Source organism: Dermochelys coriacea, chromosome 1 (assembly GCF_009764565.3).
Source record: "Dermochelys coriacea isolate rDerCor1 chromosome 1, rDerCor1.pri.v4, whole genome shotgun sequence".
NCBI classification, from domain to species: domain Eukaryota; kingdom Metazoa; phylum Chordata; order Testudines; family Dermochelyidae; genus Dermochelys; species Dermochelys coriacea.
In genome coordinates, this window is record NC_050068.2 from 3,227,008 (window position 1) to 3,241,302 (window position 14,295).

General features: G+C 42.8%; 2 protein-coding genes across 2 annotated transcripts; both read left to right on the plus strand.

Moving 5' to 3' along the window:
• Window positions 1-2,296: 2,296 nt before the first annotated feature.
• On the plus strand, window positions 2,297-3,219 carry LOC119844794 (putative olfactory receptor 52P1). The gene is given in 3 exon segments (XM_038376158.1): window positions 2,297-3,021; window positions 3,023-3,143; window positions 3,145-3,219. Coding segments are annotated over 3 exon segments (921 nt in total).
• A 9,854-nt stretch (window positions 3,220-13,073) lies between these two features.
• Window positions 13,074-14,012, plus strand: LOC119845050 (olfactory receptor 52E2-like). Its single transcript, XM_038376798.1, has one exon. The coding sequence runs from the start codon at window positions 13,074-13,076 to the stop codon at window positions 14,010-14,012; it is 939 nt and encodes a 312-aa protein (XP_038232726.1).
• The last annotated feature ends 283 nt before the right edge of the window (window positions 14,013-14,295 follow it).

The following is a 14,295-nucleotide window of genomic DNA, read 5'->3' on the forward strand; positions in this document are numbered from 1 at the left end:
TTAATTACTCTCACCTTTTTAAAAAAAATGTATGCCTTATTTCCAGTCAGAATTTATTTAACTTCAACTTCCAGCCCTTGGAACTTTTTACACCTCTGAATGCTAGGCTGAAAAGCGTGTTATGAAATATTAGCACTCCATATATGTCCTTATAGACAGTTTTCAAGTCACATATAATGATCTAAACTAAAAAGACTCAGATTTTTTGAGCCTATCACTATAATACAGGGTTTCTAATCTTATTATAATTCTTCTGACCTGCACCAACAACAGAGGTAAAATATCTTCTTTACCTCTCCTTGAGATTCCCCTAGTTATCATACAAAGATCACATTGGCTCTTTTGGCCATATGGTCACACTGGGAGGTCAGGTTAAGCTAATTGTTTAGAGTCATTATGTTTCCTACTAGAGTACCCAGCATGTATGCATCAGCTATATTCTTTGTTCCTAGATGTAGATGTCTGAATAGCTCTATTAGAATATATGTTGTATGCTTTGACCAAGTTTACCAACCAGTCCAGATGGCTCTGAATCAGTGAACTGTCCTCCTCATTATTTACAATTCCTCAATTTTTGTGTTATCTGAAAACTTCACTGATATTCAGGCATCTGAAGGGTTAGGAGTTGAGTTCCAGACACATGTCTTTGCTTACACTTGTCAGTTAACATCTGTAATTTACATCTGAGACAAAGCTGGTTGCCAGCAAGGAAGTGTCTCACCAAAAGGATCAAGGGAAGTAACAGAAGTGCTGGCCTGTAGCCCTAAAAACCAAGACCCTTGTGCCCTTTGTGCCCATTCTGTTGAGCACAAAGTCATAGCCCAGCATGATAATGTCCGTTTCATAAGAACAGAAGAACGGCCATACTGTGTCAGGCCAAAGGCCCATCTAGCCCAGTGTCCTGTCTTCTGACAGTGACCAATGCCAGGTGCCCCAGAGGGAGTGAACAGGAGAGGGAATCATCAAGTGATCCATCCCCTGTCGCTCATTCCCAGCTTCTGGCAAACAGAGGCTAGGGACACCATCCCTGCCCATCCTGGCTAATATCCCTTGATGGACCTATCCTCCATGAACTTACCTGGTTCTTTTTTAAACCATGTTATAGTCTTGGCAGAACATTCCATGGGGAAACTTGGTTCCTTTACAAGATACAAATTTGAGCATGGATCAGACCTATTTTCTATCTAGTCCAGTGTCCTCTCTCTGATAGTGACAGCCCCAGGAGCTGCAGAAGAAGGTGTAAGAAAACAGCAGTAGGTGGATTGGGGGATGACCTAATGGTCCTGACAGTGTCACCCTAATGGCTAACAACTAGAGATTGACTTGTGCCCTGAAATATATGGGCATATAGGCTTTCCATAATGTTTATTTATCTGTAAGAATAGTAACTGGATAGTCTCACTATCTCTGTAAATGTCCAAACGCTTCCTGATTCTTGCTTAGCTCATGGCAACAACTACTTTCTGAAAGCAATTCCTCATTAGGCATAAACTGAAGAAAGTGTTCTTTTTTAATCATTTTTTAATTTGCTACATTTCAAGTTAATTGAATGTTCTCTTGATCTTGTATTATGAGAAAGGGAAAACAGATTATTGACCTACTATCTACCAGTCAGTGTTTTCTAGACTTTTCTCATGTCTCCTCTTATTCCTCTAGTGTGTAAAGGTAATGATCCCAGGCTTTTCAACCTCTCTCCATTGGAGAGTTTCCCAGGCCATTGATCATTCTCATTGTCCTTCCCTGAACTCCTCTAGTTCTGCAATATCCTGTGTGAGAAGGCTGCCCAGTTCTACACAGAGGAGTCCAGAGGAGGGTGAAACATTGACTGACTGATCTCATGGCATTGTATTTACTGTATGCTGTCCCACCCCATTCCTCCTGGATCCCAATGTTTTGCTTAGTTTCTGTCTGTGCTTGTGCTCTGAAAAGGGTTTCACAGAGCTGTGTACCATGACACCCAGATTTTTGTTTTGAGGTCATACTGTTCAATCAGAACTTGGTAAGGTGTTTGAGGAGTTCAAGTTTTCCCTCCAAAGGGCACAAAAGTTGCAGTTACTTACACTTCATTTGGCTTTGTTAGCTCCCTCTGACTTCTCTGCACTTGGCTGTGACCTTAGTATTCTGGTGCCATCTGCAGATGTTACCATGTCACTGCTCACCCCCCTTGTAGGCTGGTAATAACTATAAAATATTTGCTGTGCTATTTTTTCTAAAGTCTGTAATCCTCTTGTTGTGCTTCTCTTACTTTACAGGCACTTTAAGCTTTTCTGAGCCCAATCGATGCATTGAACATCTCATGGCAGTTTTCAACCTGACTCCCTCTGACTCTTCAACATTCATCCTTACAGGCATCCCTGGCCTGGAACCTGCCCATCTCTGGATTTCCATCCCTTTCCCCATGTTCTACATTATTGGACTCTTAGGAAATTTCATAGTTATCTTTGTTGTAGGCAAAGAACAGACCCTGCACAAGCCGATGTACCTGCTGCTCTGCATGCTGGCTCTCACAGACATCAGCATGTCTACCTCTGTCATGCCGAAAGCACTGTGTATATTTTGCTTCAATTTGAAAGGCATTACTGTGGGTGGCTGCCTCACCCAGATGTTCTTCCTTCACGCAGTTTCTACTTTGCATTCAGCCATCCTTGAGACAATGGCCTTCGATTGCTACGTTGCCATATGTAACTCTCTGAGATATGCCACGATCCTCACCAATGTTGAAATAGCTAAGCTAGGGCTAGTGGGTTTGATAAGAGCTGTTCTCTTCATGCTGCCGCTACCCCTGGTCCTGAGCAGGCTGCCGTTCTGTGCCAACCACATTATTCCCCATACGTACTGCGAGCACGTAGATGTGGTGAAGAAGTCATGTGGGGACATCACAATCAACAGGACTTATGGCTTAGTGATGTCCTTTGTAATCATTGGGTTAGACCTGACACTCATTGCCCTGTCCTATGGTCTGATCATCAGGGCCATCCTCAGAATATCCTGCAAGAAAGCCCACCAGAAAGCCCTCAATACCACACATGTGTGTGATGCTGACATCTTATACTCCCTTCCTCTTCTCTAGTCTGACACATCGATTCCGTCAAGGCTTCTCTCCCCATGTTCACATCATCTTGGCCAACCTCTATCTACTTTTGCCCCCCCATGCTCAACCCTATCATTTATGGGGTCAAAACCAAAGAGCTTCGTGATAAAGTGTTCAAATATGCCTGAAGAATGTGATCACTGAGGACTACTGACTTTAAGCCTGTGTGACTAGAGGGGAAAGGATATCTCCTTGTTAATCACGGGTGCTCTCTCCTAGTTTTGCTGAGCTCAGCATTGTGGGATTTCACAGTCTGAGAAGTTTATCTCATCTAATGTTTTATCACTCCATCATCAAGTACTGATCTCTCGATGGCTGATCTCCCTTGCTCTCACCATCACCTGACCACTTTCAGCATCACCCATCAGCCCTGATTTCCCCCCCCGACATCTTTCACTCATCCTGTCTGTTACTTCCAGATCACCAAGAAAGACTGCAGCTTTCTGATGCATGGTGTCTTTCCATTAATCCCTGTTTGAAAAGGGGTTCTTGATCAATTTGAAGAACAGAAGCTACACTTTCAGATAGCCAAAGACAAAGAAATCAGCTACAATGCTCAACATTTTTGTCATATATACAGGGATCCCATGAACACATTTTACCTGATTTCTGTACATCCAATATTTCAGGAGGCCTGGAAGATAAACCAGAAGTTTCTGTGGGAAAGTGCTAATACAGGAAAGCTGCAGCAGGAATTGAGGGCATTCTATAAAGCTTATTAGGGAGAGTTCTGGAACTGTGTGTTTTTGAGAACTGGACTGTATTACCCTGTATTTGAGGGGTGTGTATCTCAGAATGTGATGAAGCCAATTGCAACCATAAGATGTGCACTCAGCCACTATGAATTACAAAAATAGAATACCACATAGTTTAGGATTAATTAGAAAGCAGGCTTTTAGATGCAAAATCAAAATATAGCTGGCAGTTTCTGCCAATGTGAAAGGGAGGAGTGGACAGACAAGTCAGGAAGTGAGAATGAAAGAAGATAAATACATAAAAACCATTAGTCTAGACACCTCTTATATTAGAAGTTTACTGAAAATTAGGAAAAGTGACGATCCTATGTGTTTTGTAGAAGTTATTAAAGATTAGCTAACATGGTGTACTTTAGAGTAGACCTCTGAAGTCATCTTGAGAGACTTTTTCCTGATATTGTTTTTCCCCAGCAGGTGAGCAACTGGGAACATGCTGTTAATTACTCAGCACCCTTCCAGATGTTAGGTAAAATTATAGGGATGTTCTAATCCTATTGCTTATCTCTGTGTATGCTTAAATCTAATAAACTGCAGAGTTAGACAGTTGCATGATTACTTGCATTTGATTCATGTTCAGATGGAATTTCTGGGTTCCCACTAATTTATTCCGGAGACTTCCTGGAGTGAAATAGTTAAATTACCCCTTCTGGGGATTCTGGAAACCCCAGCTTAAAGACTGCTGTCTTGAACTATGACCTCGCCTTGGGGTCCAATAATTTACCACTTTGCACAGTTGATTTTGGAGATGCTTTCAGCTGGAACTTTCAAAACACACACTAACCATTCCCATTGTCAAACACGTCAAAAGTAGGTGTTGAGATGTCATCTTGGAGGGTCTGAAATGGATTAAACAGAGATTGCCACCAAAAGTCCAGGTGATTGAATTGTTTGCAGTACTAAGACCTTCTCGACCTAGAATGGTTGATATTTCATTTTTGCCATTGTTTTGTGGAGACCTTGGAGAGTTGAAGCAGCAGTGGAGAGTTTTGTCTATGGTTCAGAGACCTCATACTTAGAACAACGAAGTTTAGCAGTTTGGGGCTGAATTTCTCAAACACACGGATGCTGCTGAGGACAAAAACTTTTGTAAAATTGGCTTGTTTGTTCTTTCATTTATGTCACTACCTTTTAGCAATGCTGCAGTTGGATGTTATTCAGATGAACTTGATAAAAACTAAACAGCGCAACAAGATGTAAATGGAAGTTTTAGAGAACATTCTTTATGTTGGGATGTACATGCAGCAAAATAAAATCTATTATGAACAGTTTGCAGCAATGAAAGGAATGATTGCACTGGTCACTGCTGATATGTATGACCAGCAACAGAAGCATTATACTTTCTACAAAGACAGTAAGGATGAAATGTTGCCTTTTAGAGACTAACAGTAACAAACTAATTAATTCAAGTCAAAATATGAACATGCACTACTGTCATTGAATGCAAATAGAAATACATAATTTAATAATGTTGTTGTTTTTACACTACATATATTTTGGGCTACTTTTGGTCTTTTTTAATATCATTATTTGCTGTTTTTTTGTTTGGAACCCCTGCCAACCTTCAATTAGGATACAAGTACCAGTATTATAGTTTTGATTGTGAATTTCTTTGTTGTCTCATAAATTTGTTGCTAAAGTGGACGAACTCCTGCTGGGACTTTGTACCTATTTTAAAAACATCAAATCTGTAGTAGGTATGTAATGAAAGCTTTCGTTTGTTATTTGATGTATAGATGAATGTGTGAATAAAAAACCCTTTGTTTCAAGAAATAGATGGGACTACTTTTCTGTTAAGTTTTAATGCAGTAGAAATCTGGAAAACTTGAGCAGCAACTCAAGCTGAACTAGAGGCAGAGCAGCAGGAGTCAGAAATACAAGGGCCAGAGAAGCAACCCAGAAGGCAGAGTTGGGCTGGAGCCAGAGCAGCGGTGGGGAGGCACAGCTTGGAGGGCTACAGCTAGAGCAAACCAGAACAGGGAGCTGAGTCAGCATAGACCAGCTGCACCAGTGGGGAGCCAGGGCTGAGCTACAGTGGGGAGTTTGAGGCCAGAGCCATTCAAATGGCCTTTGCCCATTACTGAACACATTGACCATACTTTCTGTGTATTCGCAAAAAGAAAAGGAGTACATCCCATAAGTTTGCATTTGTACGTATCATATTGCTAGTATAGTTTTATTGTTAATTTCAGACACACCAAATAAATTCACATTTAGAGAAATTTTTAAGGCTTGGCTCTGCGGCAAATGGAGCTCCACACTTCTTATTTCTTGGTTGGAGAATGCAACAAAATTTTGTTTCACATGTGTCTGTATAGCCCCAAAATCTTACCCAAGTCTGACATGTCCCTCTGTAATGTCTCATTACTGTTGGACTACCATGGAGACATTCATCAAAAATGTGCTGTCACTGCTCTCAAGAGAATTTTCAAAAGATCTCAGGAAGCCAGACGGTCCCTATTTAACAAGGACATCTGACAAGGGCAAGGTGAAAACTTACTCACTATCACTGAGATACTGTACACTCGAACACGGGGTGCAAGATAAACTGTTAGATTCTATGAGCAAAGCGAAGAGACTGCAGAGGAAATAAACAGCACATTACTTGAAGAACTCGACACACACAAACTAGACATGAACAAAGTGTCTTACTACTGTTTTGATCATGCAAACATGAATTATGGAAAGTGACAATCAGTGTAACTTGCCTGCAAATTGCTCAGCCCACGATGTGCACAACACCATGAAACATGCTAGCACTACCCTGCAACCTGATATCTAGACTCTGGTGATTAAGACGTTCAATCATTTCTGCAGTTCTGCTAAGAGAATAGCAGTGTTGAAGGATGTGTTTGACTTTGTGAATATGGACTATGCCACTTTACTGCACCACGTTCTGACACACTGATTCAGTCTTTTCCCAGCTGTAAACAGGCTTGTAAATACATGGCAGGCTGTTAAGAACTACTTTGTCTGTGCAGTGATCAGTATCCAAAATCTCTGGATGCTGTTTTCTGACATGGAAAATGGTGAACAAGGTGAAAGGCCTAGTAAAGTTGAGGTTCATCTGTTTTTCCTCCAGAATGTCCTGAAAGTCTTCAGTGATACTGTTCTCTGCTTGAAAAATGAGAGTGTGACGGCATGTGAAGTGTATGCCATAATGAATATTCTGAGAAAGTTCAGCAATGGAAGAATAACACATTCTTCAGATCCAAAGCTGAAAACCGAGATGCTGTCAGCCACTGCTGAATGTCTCCGGAAAGACTTCATGAAATGTTATGGTGTGTTGGTCCAATATCTGGGAAAATGTTTTTTTTTTTTTTGACAACTGGCTACTTGTTCAATCCTCAGTGCTTGAACATCAAAGTCAAGAGGGACTTCAAATACAGGGATCAGGGGCACCATTTAGATAGCCTATAGCCTGCACCCTGAACATCTGAATTTCATACTTGAGGTCTGCTTAAAGTGCAAGTCCTAGCCCCAGATAGACCTCTTAAATGCAGCAGAGCTTGTGCTGCTCCTGGCTTTCCCTTTGGAGCAGGGAGTTCATTTATAAACAAAGGAAGGAAAACATTGCCAAGTATCTAGTTAAAAGATAGGAAACAAAGGATAGGAACAAATGGTGAGAACGGACAGAGGTAAATAGTGGTGTCTCTGGGTGTCTGTATTGGGACCAATGCATGTTCAACATATTCATAAATAATCTGGAAAAAGGGGTAAAAAAACAAAATTACTCAAAATAATTAAATCCACAGATGACTGCAAGGAGCCACAGGGGGATCTCACAAAATTGGGTGATAGGGCAACAGAAATTCAGATGGTATTCAATGTTGATAAATGCAAAGTAGTGCACATGGCAAAATATAACCCCAGCTATACATACAAAAGAATGGGGTCTAAGTTAGCTGTTACCACCCAAGAAGACATATTGGAATCATTCTGGATAGTTCTCTGAAAACATCCACTCAGTGTGCACAGGCAGTCAAAAAATCAAACAGAATGTTGGGAATCATTAGGAAAGGGATGGATAATAAGCCAGAAAATATCATATTGCCTCTCTATAAATTCATGGTATGTCCACATCTTGAATACTGTGTGCAGATCTGGGGGCCCCATCTAAAAAAACCCACAAAATAAAATGCTTTTGGTTGGCATCTAAAAGAAATACAAAAGCTTATAATACAAAAAATCATAAAAAGCTAATATTCACTAACACATCTCAGCTGGGCAGAGAAAAGGAACCAGGAGCCTGGGAGACAAGACACTCAACCGGTGTGGGAGAAGGAAAAGGACAAAATGCTGCAGGACAGTGTGGCCAAGGCAGAGGTTGAAGTTCCAGAGAGAGACAGAGGGAGGAGAGGCAGCTGCAGAGGACGAGGGAGGTAGCCCAGCTGGAGGAGAGAATGGGGGCATTGTTCCTGGAACATGGCTGGAAGTTGAGGGAGGAGGACAGAGCTCAGCAGAAAGACTTCTTGGCAGTAGGTTAGACTAGATGACCCTTGCAGTCCCTTCTAACCCTATAATTCTATGACATTTTGAGCAGCTGGCCACCAAGACACAGGCCCATAAGATGATTCGTCCAACCACAAAACCATTTTCAGCTCTCTGCAATCCCTGCTTCCCATGGCAGCTGCTCACTGCGAGTCCGCTGATGGCGTCTCCTCCCTGGGGGCACGGCTTTGGCGCTGCTGCACTTGATGAAGCAGCATCGATTTTGCAGGTCTGGTGAAGACACGTTCAAACAATGTGAGAGCACTCTCCCGTCAGTTTCTGTACTCCACCACCCTCAGAAGCATAAGGTAAGTCGATGGAAGAGTGTCTCCCATTGACACAGCACGATGTAGACACCACAGTAAGTGGATTTAGCTACCTCGACTTCAGTTACATTATTCACATAACTCAAGTATGTCTTAAGGATGGGCATGGGGTGACTGGGGTTCCATTGGGGGCCAGTTGAGGTCACTCAATGAGGGTGAACTGTAAAGGCAATCCTCCAGTGAGCTGGTGGATATTCCAATATTTAGATTTACAAAGCCAGCACAAACCAGCTTCTATTATACCTCACTGGTTACTCAGAAGCCAGCAACACAGTACCCTTAAAATAACCACAGCTCAGGCATCCACCTAAGCACACAAGTCAAATATGCTAAAGATTACTGAAAATCTCATTTCATCCTATAATAGAAAAGGTTCTACCAATCCCAAATGATTGGACACATTACCTCCCTGGTTATTGAGTAATCCAGATCTTATCCAAATACATGCTTACCGTCAATTGTTAGTTAATTAAAAGAAAAAAGAGAGTGTAGGGTTAAAAGGAGGGCCGGCTCCAACCACTAGCTCTCCAAGCAGGTGCTTGGGGCGGCATTGAGAATGGGGTGGCAGTCTGTGTCCCGTGGTGACAATTCGGCGGCAACTCCACTGCTCTTCCCGCAGTGGCAGCTTTTGGGCGGCAGCTCTGCCGCTATTCCAGGCGTGGCAGCTCCGCCGCTCTTCCATCCGGGCGCGGCGTCAATTCGGTGGCAGCTGCTTGGGGTTGTAAAAGTGGTAGAGCCGCCCCTGGTTAAAAGATCAATATATATACAGATGTGAATTCAATTCTTGAAGTTCAGATACACAGCAGAGATGGTGAGTTTTGTAGTTGCAAAGAATTCTTTGAGAAATAGTCCCTAGGTTATAGTCCAAGGTTTATATTTCAGGGCAGTACAGTCAGAACTGGGATCTCAGTCCTTGTGGCTTAGATTTCCCTACATGAATTCTCAATTAGACCTGAGATAAACAGGATCAAGACCCAAGGGCCTTTTATGCAGTTTTCTAGCATCCACGTGACCATACAGTCCTGGGTAAACAATAGATTTTAGATGGAACTTTCTGTTTTTGAAACACTACTGATAATCAGTTACGCAGATCAACAAAGGGCAATTTATCCATTAGGCAAACTATCAGCACAAATTTCAAAGACACATATAGACAATGACCTTATTTCACCCAAGATTCATCTAAATGTTAATATTCCCTTTTGCCCTGACAATTTGAGCCTCTGTTAACAGCAAATCACTTCTTATTCCTGAGGCTCACAGGCTGACGCTCTCCAGAGTCTATTTTCTGCTCTTTCAGCTGTTCACGGAGCAGGGGAAATTGCCTGGGAGTCCTGGCCAACTTAAAAGTCCTCAGGGACCGTATAGGGGAATCATAAAAGTTGCTGTACAGCACACCAAGTGTCAGACATGTGAGACTCATACACTGATGCTCAGGGCTCTGCCTTCCTATCTCAGTAAGGAGATTCCTTTTCTCTGCAATTTGGGATTTCGGTGAGTTGCCTGTTTCTGCAATAAAGTTAGCGCTGAGGGCTCAGGGAGGGTTCCAGGGTTTATGTCAAGAACTATGTGGGCAGGACTTCAGCACAAAGAACGTGAACTGCTTAATATTGTCAGAAACATCAAGGAATTTACCTGGAATAATTGGAACTAAAAATTTATTAGAAATAGTTTAGACAAATATTTGTTTTTAAGATCAATTCCTTGTCTCTTACTGTGTCCTTCTATCTGTCTCAGGAGCTTCCTTTTTTTGGTCTATGTGTTTTTTCTTCTGGCTCACTCAAGTGTTACAATTCAGCAACTTCACTGGCCTCTTAAGAAGTACAGCCAAGGCCTCTTCAGTGGGTATCTGTGTTACCAAATGTTTCACAAGAAGAATGGGATACACAGGATTTCACACAGTGGAAAGATTCTGCTCTCACATTCTGCCATTGGTGGGTCACTCCAGATTTACAATGACCTCCCTGAGAGCAAAATCAGAGCCCCTGTGTGTTTTGGAATCCCCATCTTTCATGCCTTGTCTCAGAACGCCACATAAATTGGGGGTTTCCTTCAGACTTTTTTTAGCACCATAGATAATAGTGCTCTCTGTAGCAGGATGTGAAGCTGGGTGATTTTCACAGCTGGGGGACAAAATTAAATACTAAGGGTGAAATATTGGACCATTGAGTTCAATGGCAGAATTCCCAGTTTGGCCCAGAGTTCACCCTAAATCCTCAAGTAAGGACTTAAATGAATGTCCTGATTCACACCATCCATGAACCTCCAGTGAGTTCAGCTGGAGTTGTCCTGTCACTGCTAAAGATGGGGTGAGCTCATTTGAACCGAAGAGGAGCTGACAGGAGAGTTGCTGAAATCCTTAGAGATTCATAAAATCTTAGATGATTAGGGTTGGAAGAGACCTCAGGAAGTCATCTATTCCAACCCCCTGCTCAAGCAGGACCAACCCCACTAAATCATCCCAGCAAGGGCTTTGTCTAAGGATGGAGATTCCACCACCTCCCTAGATAACCCTCCTAGTGAAATAATGTTTCCTAATATCCAATCTAGACTTCCCCCACTGTAACTTGAGACCATTGCTCTCAAATCCTCCCTCTCTCTCCTCTTCTTCAGTCTAAACAAGCCCAATTCCTTCAGCCTCTCCTCATAAATCAGGTGTCCTGGTCCCTTAATCATTTTTGTAAATGAACAATTAGGATTTTTTTTTTCAGGGAGGAAAGGAGGATCTGGTTTCTCTGTGGCCCTGCATCTCTGGGTATAGAAAGGATGGAAAAGCATCAAAAGGCAGTAGAAACAAAAGCAGATTTCTGGCTTACAGGAAACCAGGCGGTGTTGGAAATCTCACTATGGGAAGTTCAGGGATGCACAATGTTTGTGTGTGTTGGTGGGAAGGGGGCATGCAGTATGCACATTACAGTGGCACAGATACCTGAAACTGGACAAAATAGGGAATGGACCTCCTGCCTAATGCACAGAGCAAAGAGGCATAATGAGGCCTCCTGGGATAGGGGGTGTCTCAAACTGTAATGGAATGTGGACCTCACTGTAGCAGACTGTCGCTGACCAATCCCCCGTCTGGACTATCCCTCCTCCCGTGAGCAGCCCCACAACAATCTTGTGGTAATGTCAGCAATTTTCAACATGGAACACCAGCCTCAGGAAGAGGTATCTGGGTTTCTAATGGGCTGCAATACATAAAAGCCACCCCCTCTCCTTCCCTGCACAGCCTGAGCTGCTTCTGGGATTCCCTTCACTGGAATAGGTTTCTTTTCCTGTGTACAGGCAGACACTGAGTTTAACATAATCTGAGGAGGTATTTCCGCGAGCTGTCTCTGTGGGATCTGGCACCTGATGATGGTCTCGGCTCAGGGGTAGTACTGTGTGGCAGGGCTGGACGTTGTGAGGTGGGGAACATACATTGACCAGTGGCCAGCACTGGAGGTTCTGTGGCAGGGACTGGGATATATACAGTCAGGTGGGCAGTACTGAGTGTTATGGAGGTGGGAAAAAGGGTTTAAATGGACAAGCAGGCAGTGCTGAGGGTTGTGGGAGTAGGTAGGGAGAGAAGCAGGCAGCACTGTGGTTTGTTGGGAGAGGCTGAAGGTGTAAAGTCCATGTACATGTCCAAACCCTTCCTCATTCTTGCTTAGCTCATGGCCACAAATACCTCTTGTGGCAAGGAGTTACTCAGTCTATTTAGGCATTGGGGGAAGAGAGCATTCTATTTTTATCAGTTTTTAATTTACCACCTTTCAGTTTGGTTGAATGTCCTCTTGATCTTGTGTTATGAGACAGGGAGAACACATTCTCCATCTACTCTACCAGTGAGTATTTTTTCATATCTCCTCTTATTCATCTCCTCTGTAACATAACAATCCCAGTCTTTTCAACCTCTCTCCATATGACAGTTTCCCCAGGCCCTTGATCATTCTCCTTGCCCTGGACTTAACCCCTCTAGTTCTGCAATATCCTGTGTGAGAAGGGTGCACAGTACTACATAGAGGAGACCAGAGGAGGGGAAACATTGACTTACTGATCTCATGCCATTGTATTTTCCGTATGATTTCCCATCCCACTCCTCCTGGATCCCAATGTTTTGCTTAGTTCAAGCTTTTTCCTCCAATGGGCATATACATCGCACTTTATTGACATTGAAATTCATCTGCCATCTTGCTCCCCGTTCACTTGGCTTGTTCAGTTCCCTCAGAGGACTTCTCTGCACTTGACTCTGACCTAAAGAGTCTGGTGCCACCTGTAAATGTTGCCACTTCACTGATCACCTCCAGATTGTTGATAACTATAAAATATTTATGATACTATTTTCTATAAAGTGTGTAACCTCCCTTCACTTTGCTTCTCTCCTTTCACAGGCACCTTGACATTTCTGAGCCCAATTGATGCACTGACCACCCAATGGCAGTTTTCAACATCACCCACTCTAACCCTTCAACATTCATCCTAATGGGCATCCCTGGCCTGGAAGCTGCCCACATCTGGATTTCCATTCCTTTCTCTATATTCTATATTATCGGCCTGTTTGGAAATTTTACAGTTCTGTTTGTTGTATACAAAGAGCAGACTCTCCACAATCCAATGTACCTGCTGCTCTGCATGCTGGCACTCACAGACATCGCCACACCTACCTTTGTCGTACCAAATGCACTGTGTATATTTTGGTTCAATTTGAAAGGTATTACTATGGGTGGCTGTCTCACCCAGATGTTTTTCCTTCACACTGTTTCTCTTATGCACTCCGCCGTCATTGTGACAATGGCCTTTGATCGTTACATTGCCATATGTAACCCTCTGAGATACACCATCATCGTCAATAACAGACGTATAGCTAAACTAGGGTTTGTGGGACTGATAAGAGCTGTTCTCTTCATTCTTCCCCTGCCCCTGCTCCTGAGTTGGCAGCCGTTCTGTGCAAATCACATTATCCCCCACACTCAATGTGAGCACATAGCTGTGGTGATGATGTCGTGTGGAGACATTAGAGTGAACAGGGTATACGGCCTGGTGCTATTCTTTGTAGTCAACATATCAGACCTGACACTCATTGCCCTGTCCTATGGTCTGATCATCAGGACTGTTCTCAGAATCCCCTCCAAGAAAGCCCACCAAAAATCCATCAACACCTGCACAGCCCACATCTGTGTGATGCTGACGTATTATACTCCCAGTCTCTTTTCCAACCTGACAAACCGGTTTGTTCAGGGCATCGCTCCCCAAGTTTGCATCATCTTGGCTGACCTCTATCTCCTCATCCCTCCCATGCTCAACCCTATCATTTATGGGATCAAATCCAAAGAGCTTCGTGACAAAGTGGGCAAATACACCTGCAGAAAGTAATCACCATGGGTCATTGAAACCTGTGTGACAAGAATTAGAAAATATATGTCCTCATTAAACCAGGGTGCTCTGTCCAAGTTTGGCTGAGCTCAGCGTTGTGGGAAATGTTACCTGTTTTTAATATGTCCAATACTTCAGGAAGCCTGGAGGATAAACTAAAGACTAACAGTAACAAACTAATTTAATACAAAATATGGACATTGACTTGCATTGTGGAATGCAATTAGAAATAAATAATATGATAATGTTATTGCTGCTTTTTCAGTATATAAGATTTGGGCTA